A 10570-nucleotide genomic window follows, 5' to 3' on the forward strand; every position below is an offset into this window, starting at 1 on the left:
TCTGGAGCAAAATTGTAAGGTTTCCTTATTATGATCCCTTTTCTCATTTTCCCATGGAAGTTTCTGTCAAAAGGTTTTAGCTGTACTGTTTGCATAATTACAAATACAAATGCATAATCAGTAGCAAAAATGATTGTATTCTGTTGCTTATTTTTGGTGCTGACAACTAACCTCCATTAGAAAAAGATACTTTGTGAATGTGTGAATTAACCACAAATGGTGTTTAAGTAAAAGGTCTCCCCCGACCGCCCCCCCCAAAAAAAAAATCAGGGTCTACCAATTACAAATGGGAACAAATGTATAAATATTTTGCCTTTTGCACGTATATATCTAAAATGAATTAAATTACATTAATTCAATATTGTACATCTCTTTCTCTAATAAAACCACCCAGACTTCTTAAACGATGAATGAAAATTTCAGATGTGATCATGCGCGCAGGTTAGATGGAGAAATGAGAACAAAGTGTGAAGATGGCAGGTTTTAGGAGCAGCGGCCAACGGGTCAGGATGAACCCATGGCAGAGGTAGCACAATAAATACCTCTTCCTCTCCGCACATCATGGATTTCAAATTCTGGTCCATTAACCCAAACTCCTCCTCCAGCTTCCTCACTCGACTGCAGGGCTTAGTCCATAGCCAGGTGGTTTGGTTTGAGGGTGAGGGGAAGCAAAACATCCCAGAAAGGTGGTGGTGGTGGTGGTGTATTGAGGCATGCATTATATAGAAATACACAGGGAAGCACAAATAAACATTTGCGTCACTGTGTCCTTAAATGTGTGCTATTCCTTGCAACATGTGACTCACACATCTGTTAAAGGCTGCAGCACAGGGAATGCGCAAGCAATGATGTTACTGATGAAGCGCTGGTGTGAATAATCAGTTCATGAAGTGATACAAATGAATGTGCAATTCAATACTTCACATCAGTAACTATAAAAAAAAAGGGTTCTTCACTTGGGGCCCTATTTTCGGGAACGGCACAAATCCGGCGTGGCAGGTGGCGCAACTGTGCGTCAGACCAGTGTTGGTAATTTTGTGGACGAATGCAGTCGGACGGATGTACGGGTGGAAGGGCTGCACCACTGTGGGAGTGTTTATACTCAAGTAGCTGCCAATTTAAGTGGCTCCATCGGGGGGGCAACATAGAGTTTGGATGGAGATATCTCTATGTGTAAGAGCGCAATTGCAGAAATCCATGGACTGTCACTGCTCTTAGTCATGGTGTGGCAACAGACAATCTGGTATACACAATGAGTTCAGGAGCTCAGTGTGTGTCTGCCTACGCCCCAAAATAACCACCACCAAAGTCTCTTGTGCAACAGAATTTAGGGATGGTTTGAGCAGATGTTAATTTAGATCCACTTTTTGCCACCAAATTGTCACTCCGCCAGATACAACTCCAAGGACACACCCTCAATGGACCGGAATGACCAGCTAGGTGCAGACCAGTCTCTCAATTTGGCAAACATGCACAGCTAGCCCTGCACTTGGACAAAAATCAGGATCTGTGAACGTTTGTGCCATGCCGCAGACGCACTGTCTACGAAAATAGAGCCCTTCGTTGCTTTTCCACATGTTGTAACACTTTCAATAGTCCCATGTGTTCATTATAGTGATCACATGAGCTTTACTATGACAACATGAATAATGTATGAGGGTTGTCATGTCAGTGTTTGCGTTTTCAGGGCACAAGTGTTGACTTACGCCTCGGCCACCTCAGCACGCTCCTCTGAACGCTCCAGATCACCCTCAAGAATCACAAGTTTACGTGCGACCTGCAGACATGGACAGCACACACGTGATGAGTGACAAAATGATTCCAAACTGGAAACAGAATTAAGATTGTGAAGTATTGGCACGTATTGTTTTGGCTCAAAATACGAAAATAACCACAGTTGCTGTTGGATGCCTTTCATGCACCCTGTAACTTGATAACATGACAAGCTGTCTGCTGTAGTAACCGCTGTCCCTGAAAGGGTTAAGCAGTTAACAGTGTCGAGTCCTGCCTCAAGTTTTGTACTAAATTCAGATCAGAAACTTAATATGTATCATTCCCTAAGGTGCGCACACAACATACCGTACTTGGAATCTAGAACACAGTGCACATGACAAATATTGTAAATGTCTCACCTCTTCATATTTGCGGTCAGCTTCTTCAGCGATATGTTTGGCCTCTTTTAGCTGCATCTCCTGGATCTCCATTTTCTCCCCATCCTTGCTTGCTCTGTTCTCGATGACCTTCATTCCTCTTAATGACGACAAAAATAAATATAGTTTTTGTATAGTTTTTGTAAGTCTATACTGTAAGCAAATGATTATTAAGCAATTTAACTTAAAAGACAGCGAGCGAGTGTGAAAGAGAGGGAGAAAGAGAGAGAGAGAGAGAGAGAGAGAGAGAGAGAGAGAGAGAGAGAGAGAAAGAGAGAGACCATTACTTTACAACAATGTTTATTCGAATAATTGCTTGAATAATCTTTCCGCTTTGACTTTCCAGTAATCAAAGTTGATGACCAGTAGTTTAAATCAACTCTTTCAATTCCTTTGCGGAGAACTGATTGATCGTATTGTGTGTTACTTCTTCTATTATTTACATGAATGCAACTAGGCATTAATTAACACTGAATTATTTAGCAAGAAACTTCATGTGCATTTGTACAGCAGGTAAAGACATTTTCATTCATCCATCCATTTTCTAATCCGCTTATCCTCACAACGGTCGCGGGCGTGCCTATCCCAGCTGTCTTTGAGCAGAAGGCGGGATACACCCTGAACTGGTTGCCAGCCAATTGCAGGGCACACAAAGATCAACAACCATCCGTGCTCACACCCACACCTCGGGACAATTTAGAGTGTTCCATTAACCTGCCATGCATGTGTTTGGAATGTGGGAGGAAACCAGAGTACCCGGAGAAAACCCACGCAGGCACAGGGAAAGCATGCAAACTCCACGCAGAGAGGCCGGAACTGGAAGTGAACTCTGAACCTCTGCACTGTGAGACCGACGTGCTACCCAGTCGACCGCCGTGCTGCCCATAAAAACATTTTATTTGTTGTAATATATCAAGCTTTGGGGAGAACCCAGGTTGACAAGAAGTGTAAGAAATGTCGATAAGTGAGCATTTCATATAAATTTCCCCAGTGTGGGACAAATAAAGGTTATCTTATTTTATTATCTTATTTCACCTTTCACTCTCATCAGCTGCTTTCTCAGCTTCCTCTAGCTTCTGCAGAGCAGTTGCAAGTCTCTCCTGAGCTCGGTCCAACTCCTCTTCCACCAGCTGGATACGCCTGTTTAGAGATGCCACTTCGGCTTCAGCCTGCCGAGAAAAAAAAGACAAACAGATATAATTCTGACTATATTACCAGAAATTAATTAATCTTCCAAAATGCCAGGCCATAAAACTTGGAATCTGGGAAATGTCCTTTGGGTAGATGAGACAAAACTGGAGGTTTTTGGAAACAAACATGAATGGATGGACGGACGGCTGGTTGGATAAATCTAAATGCTCTGAAACATATACAAAAGTGTTGACACATACAGCCTGGAAAAAAAAGTCCTTCCCATTTAACTAAATTGCCTTGGAGTACCTACTCTGACTCACTGTTGCCAATGTTAGGTACATTGTTTCCTTGAAACACGAACATTTAAAACGTCGGGAAAATTATGATATAATTATGTTAATTTGTTCCTTACCTACTGTATGACCTACATTTACACTCATCATTCAACATATACTTTGTTTTGATGCCTGTCTTTTCACAAATATATAAGCGAATGTGTGTATTTAAGGACCTTTTCATGCATTTTTCTATTGCTTGCACGAGTGTTTCCAGCTACCAATAGCCGTACGATATGACTGTGGTAATAAATACGGATACATAGATATTTGACATTAAAAGAGTACATTTGCGTTTGTGTGGGGAAGAAAAAGAAGCAGTAACTTTGTTTATTTTAACTTTGTTTATTTTGTAGAAAGTCGATTCATGATTCATTGTCGGACATTAGTTTGTGGTAGATTTGCCTCATCAGATATGGCAAACTTGCTCACGTTGTCGCCGTAATGGTTGAAACTGCTCCGGGCGGGATCTGCGTAATATTTTTAATAATGTCTGTGGTGAAAGATACCTGGTTCACTTCCGACAAAATACAGCCAAAATTCTGTAGTTAAACTTTAAGCGTCATGATGCTTACATTTTTGCTGAGCGTGACGTACTTTATAGCTCATCTTTCATGAGGTGTGAGAACAATTCGCATGTATTCGTTTTCAGTGATTACCCCCTTTCTCGCCTGCCTCTCAAAGTCCGCTTCTCGGAGCAGAAGCTCGGCTCGGTCCTCCGCCTCAAAGGCAGATTGTTGTAGCATTTGGATTTTCCTTCTCACCGAATCGATTGACATAAAAGTCGCCATAGTGTTTGGACTGACCCAGCGTTGTTATGGTGTCGTTACCTTGGCAACGGCGTCATGTCGTCACTCTACTACAAAGAGAATTTAGATGGCGTCTTGTTTGGGGTTTGACTCAGTCCAGCGTGGCAACGGTCTGACCGTTCGACCGTTGCCACGCTACGTCCCATTGTCCGCCATATTGCATGTGTCATTCCGACCCTGAGCCTGAAGTAACAGGACCATACAAGCGCCACGTCCGAGCAAAATGCAAAAAGTGTGGAGAGAGTAAAAAAAGTTTCCAAGCTGCTGTAAACAGGCTGTCGGTGAAGGTGCACTCATCATCAAGCACTGATACTATCTCAAAAAAAGACAGAAACAGTCCAAAACAAGTTTGGACGATGCAAACGAACGCTAAATGATTTCTTATTATTAGCAATATAGAATACAGTACGTTTTCTTCTTCCCACTCCTTTTTTTGACCAGCATATGTAGAGCGATTGCTCATGATGACTTTTGATGTCTTTTTTTTTCCTTTCTCTTTTTGTTAGTGTATAAATTTAGCCCAAGGTTGTTTGATTTTTCAGAAGGATTACATGTTTGTGCTAAAAGACAAATGAGAAAAATCAATTAATCACTCAATTATGGAAGAATAATAATTTAAAAAAATGTTTGATGATACTGAAATCATGGATTCAAAACTAGAATTCATTCAGCTACTTAAACTCATCTTTAAACATAACTTGAAAGAAAAACAGCAAAATAAAAAATTAAAATATTAATAACCAGCAATAATAGCAATAAAATCACTAAATAAGAATAAATATTGGTTGTTCCTGCTGTGCACACAATTGCCTCTTTGGGGCAGTGTAGTGCCGTGCATGTATGAGTACGAGTGTACTGTAGACGCTTAGATGAAGATGAAGATTAAAAAGGGTAGAAAAATAAAGTTGAATTGAGTTTTATTAAAAAGTTGAATTGAGTTTTATTAAAACTCAATTCAACTTTATTTTTCTTAATATAAGAATACATTTATTAATATAAGAATACAGTATATACGTTTGAGTACTGTTGTATTATCTGTCTGTATTACATATTACTACAGCGTTTTGCGTGAATATTCGTTATTTGAAGGAATATCACTCCCGGAAATCAATGCTAATTTTCTCTTCACTTTAATATTGCATTCATTGTTAGCATGAGCAAACTGATGTTTCTAAAAATAAGTACAGTATGTCCTATATTTAAATACACAATGATTTTGTTGTTGTTTGTTAGTTTTACAGTAAACTGTCACTGGAGTGACACATGCTTGCTGCAAACAGCTCAGGGTGCTTTCCAAACACAGAAACTTTTAAATATACGGCGCCATTCGGCACATTAATCATTTGTGCTTGGTTACGAACTACAGTATTTCCTTGTTTTTTTTGTTGTTGTTGTGAGAAGCCAGTATCGAAATCAGGAAGACATTTGGAGCAATAAGAACGAGTAGAAAAGTATCAATCACAGGATTAAAGTAAGTGGAGCAGTTGTCCTCTGACGTCCTTTTAAAGTTAACTTCGAATAACTAACAACTGGTCAAGTAATATCAATATACTAACAACAATCTCTCAATTTAGATAAGTAGGAGAGACTTCTTTGGACTTTTTTAACATAAGAATTCACGTCCAGTAGTATGCACAACAATGTAGAGTCAGTCACCAAAAAATCAAATACTATTAGAAAAATGATGTTAAAATGTTGCATTTAGCTGGCAACCAATTCAGGGTGTACCCCACCTACTGTCTGAAGTCAGCTGGGATAGGCTCATGAAGAGAAGCCACCTGTGTCTAACTCAAGGCCTGGGGGCCAGATCCGACCTGCCATGTCATTTTATGTCATCCGCGGAAGCAAATCATGTTTGTCAACTTGCATGATCCTTGCTAAAATCTGTACCGAAATGTCAAATTGTCATGTGTAATAAATAACATTAAGATTTTGCAATATTTTTGATACCGTGCATACACTCGAACAATAATTGAACAAAGTATTATAGCTGACTTAATTGATTTCAAAACTAGTAATACATCAATTTGTTGTGTACAAGTAATATAATGAGACATTTAAACATTTATTTGATTTCACTGGCATAACGGCCTTCCGAGGGAAGACGTAACTACAAAGTGGCCAGCAAAAATGAGTTTGACACCATTGGGATAAGCAGTTTGGATAATGGATGGATGTTAAAATCTACCCATCCATTATCCTCATAAGGGTGGCGGGGGTGCCGGAGCCTATCCCATCTGACTGTAAAAAATAAAGATTACTACAGTAAATCTGATTGTGAAAGAGTATTTTTTTTTTAACTTGTGCTGCTGCGCAATTTCTACCATACATGTATGACAATGTAGGTGTATCTAAAGCATTCGCTGGCGAATTTTGATATGCCAGCAGAACCTGATACTGACAGGTTTAATAACAGTTAATCTGCAGCTGTTTGCTGAGGGACTGCTATGGGTTAGCAACTTTACACTGAAACTAATGACGGTTGATTTACCACAAGCTTTTTAATAGAGTACCCTTGAAGGTCAAATTGAAGGTCTATGATTATCACTCATGCATGAGGTTCTGGTATGACATTTGGGGTAGTGTGCGTCGAAAGTGGGGTGCATCAAGTGGGTTTTCCTCTCCCATCGCCACTTACTTCCGTTGCTTTTTTCTCGGCCTGTTCCAATTTCTCCTGAGCGTCCTTCAATGATTCAGAGTATTTGTCGAGTTCATCTTCCACTCCTTTCAGCTTCTTCTGCAGACCCAGAAGCTCCTCCTCCAGCTACAGAACACAACACACACATTAGAGTCAAGTAAATGTGTGGAATATGAGAGAGACAACAGGAGTCTGGGATGAACCATTTAGTAATAAAGTATGGAAAGATATTTTCAACTGTTTTCATGCTACAGCAGTTTTGAATGACTGACATTATGACTTGATGCGTAACGTGGCTAAATCATTATTTATATGTTGGTCACCAGTGGGGGAACGTAATGAAGCACAAATACCTTCCTCTACTGAAGTCCATTTTTCACTTATCTGTACAGTAAATACGTTTCCCAACTCCGGTCCCGCTACTTGACTTTTTTTTCTGTGTACATGATGTAACTCTTTCATAATGCCTCACATTTATTTTGGATGTAATTCAAGTCAACCGCAACATGGCGGCACATTATTCAGTTTGACATGGTGTGAATTTTAAAAGAACGAAAGCATCAAGTACTTTTCGCTCAGTGTAGTCTAGGATGAAAATGATTGAATGTCAAGTCGTCTTCAATCCTGATTTTTTGGCCTACAGAATGTGACAGCTGGAGGTTCCTTTTTTAAATATACACCTTGGGGCATGATTGTTTTATGACATGTAAAATGTAATGGCTTGGAGAAAACGTGATTTGTTTTTGTACTGTAAAAAATATTTTTGTTTTACCCATTGTTCTTACTGTCTCTCAATATATTGTTTAAATGTGTTTTCTGTGTATTATTATCATAAAAGTGTGTTTAAAGACCTTTAAAATATGCTTTAAGATTTGGAGGGAGTAATTAAATAGGATTTTTTTTTTTATATCGTGGCGGTCACTTATTGTGGGGGTCATGTGAAAGGTGATGGAGGTGGGATGGCTGAATTTGCGTATTTATTTTTCGGACAACTTCTTATTCTCACTCCCTACATTTGTAAAATGGTATTTCGATATGTTTTTTCCAGTTACAATAATTAGTAAATTAGCTTTTTGCAGTAGTTAGCTTAATTCTCGTGTTGGGTAAAGCGAATGTCGAGTCAAAAATGTTCTTTGCTACAAGATTTCCCGTGTGCCTCCATTACTCATAAACACGGTGTTCCAATTAATACTGTGTTTGTCAAACAAGAATTAGGAAGTCTAATCCACCTGTTTTCAGCCAATCAATGAGGCTGACATTTTCTGCAGTACTGCCGCCTGCTGTCAACCGAAATTAACGTCAAAGTGTCCACTGTCCCCCCTTGTGAATGTCATGTGACCAAAACGGGTGAGCCATGGATTAGTCTTCTTAATTCTCATTCCACAAACGCAATATTAATACAGAGTAGAGGGTGCACATAGAAGACATTATTCCAAAGAAAATCTTTGACCTGACTCCGGCTTTAACAGTTCAAAAAGGTTATGACTCAATTTTTTTTTTTCCAAACTTTTAAGCATAGACCAATTGCAACAGCATGAGAACTGATGGTAAATGGGGAAGATGGCGCCACTAGAATGTCTCCAGGATGTTCCATTTGTCTTTTGCAGCCTGTCGCCATGTAAGGCTGCCCAGTCACAAATAGCCTGCAATCCTGATCTTGCAGCGGCCGCCATTGTTGTAAACCCACCCCCAAACTCTCAGAATGTTTCCATCGAGTAGCACTTCTCAAACCTTTTACACCAAATAAGCCACCTAACATGATACTTAGCACGCCATCATTAAAATACAGCAGCATAGCGGGTCTAAGTGTTCTTAAAAAAAAAGATACTTTTTAAGTCACTGTAACATTATACGCGGTTTGCAAATTAACACTGCACCTAAATGTAGGAACATTTGACTAAAAAGTTCAAATACAACTGAACTGGACTTGAGAAGTGATTCTTTCAAGGTACCATGAGAATGAGTCCGATTACCACGAGTGGTACTAGCACCACACTTTGCGAAGCACTGCCATAGAGCAACAATTCAAAGAATCTTAGAGTCTTCAGATAGAAACACAAGTAGAAGGCAGCAAATATTTAGGTTTAATCTCAACCGAGGCCCCAAATTTTGCATTGTCTCACTGAGGCTTCAGAAAACACATGAATTAATTATCTGAAGACACTAAATATTAGTCCAGGTTGTACCCCTGTCAAACAGGATCGGCTCCAGCTAACTGTGATGACCCTGGCCGGGCCGGATAAACCTTGAAATGAATGACTGGACATAAATAGAAATGCCTTCATCAAGGAAGGATTGTTATGCGATTGTGATCACTAAGTGCTGGGATCCTCGGAGGACAATTGCTATGTGAAAAGTTTGCACCGAGGAATCGTTGATGTCTATTTGTAGCTCAGCACGCAATTCTTTTTGTTACACCATCCGGCTACAAATGGCAGAGAGCGGCTCATCCACATTAATAAAACACGATGACCGAAAGTGGGCAAATGTGCTGTGTAAAAATAATTCAGTTCTCATGCATTTGAACCCTTTCAGGGATAACGGTTACTACAGTGGACAGCTTATCGTGTTATCAGGTTACAGGTTATCATTATGTGCATGAAAGGGTTAAATATATGCAATGAAAGGCTGTTGGCTGTATAGAATAATTAGGAGCTTATTACTGTTACTCATTACCGTAAACACAACAGCACAGGCTCGCAAGCATTAGCATTTCAAACAACAACGTATTTAATGGTTCAGTCTCAAGCTTATTCACAATACATGTAAGAGCCGCAATACATTGACTTTATTTTCTAAGTAATGCATTTACTGAGAATTCGAGGGCTTGACGTGGAAATAATATTTTTACAGAGCTCTGTCAGATTGTTTGGAGTTTTTCCCCACAGTGTCACATTGTCCTTGAGCATTTCCAGTATCCAAACGATACATAGAGTATTGCTTGTTTCACATGCACCTACGTTAAGTATTCAGTTCACTTCATTTTGAAAGCAAACGATGGCGAATGAACATCAATCTTCCACCATCACCATTCATCCACTTTCTTTATTCCATCGACTTTGCTTCTTATAGCTTTGTCAGCACAAAATGCATTTTTTCTAAAATTGCCCATAGAGAACCGAAATGAAAACTGTAATCACCCGAGTGAGGCAAAAAAACCCCCAAAAACTGGATATAAAGTGTATGTGACTTTCATGAAAGGGCTTGAGTGAGGAATAGGATGGCGGGATCATCACCTGTTTGCATTTGTCCTCTGCTCCTTTTTTGTCCCCCTCGGCCTGCTCTGCCCGGTCTATGGCGTTCTCCTTGTCCAGCTTCAGCATCTGCATTTTCTTCTTGATGGCCTCCATGTTTCCTCCGGTTGTGTGGCGCGGTTAGTCGAACAGAAACGGACTCAGCGCGGCGTGATGGGAACAAGCGAGGACAGGAGAGTCCGCGAGGTGGAAATCTTGAAGATGGAAATCCAACTGAGTGAGCCCCCCACACTTTTTCCACTGTAGGGCC

At 40.0% G+C, this 10570-nt stretch overlaps 1 protein-coding gene across 2 annotated transcripts in view; it reads right to left on the reverse strand.

The window, feature by feature from the left end:
* The window catches only part of tpm2 (tropomyosin 2 (beta)), a 19246-nt gene extending 8676 nt beyond the window's left edge, over window positions 1–10570 (reverse strand). The window contains exons 1-5 of one of the 2 annotated variants that reach the window (XM_019894329.1): window positions 10303–10570; window positions 7067–7192; window positions 3186–3319; window positions 2133–2250; window positions 1707–1777 (exon numbers count right to left, since the gene is read on the reverse strand). In XM_019894329.1, coding sequence (XP_019749888.1) covers window positions 1707–1777; window positions 2133–2250; window positions 3186–3319; window positions 7067–7192; window positions 10303–10416 — 563 coding nt within the window. In that variant the 5' untranslated portion in view covers window positions 10417–10570. The remainder of the gene's footprint in view (window positions 1–1706; window positions 1778–2132; window positions 2251–3185; window positions 3320–7066; window positions 7193–10302) is intronic. The other variant, XM_019894320.1, reaches the window with a different exon arrangement.

The sequence above is a fragment of the Hippocampus comes genome, unplaced genomic scaffold (assembly GCF_001891065.2).
Source record: "Hippocampus comes isolate QL1 unplaced genomic scaffold, H_comes_QL1_v1.1 scaffold123, whole genome shotgun sequence".
Classification (NCBI taxonomy): Eukaryota; Metazoa; Chordata; class Actinopteri; order Syngnathiformes; family Syngnathidae; genus Hippocampus; species Hippocampus comes.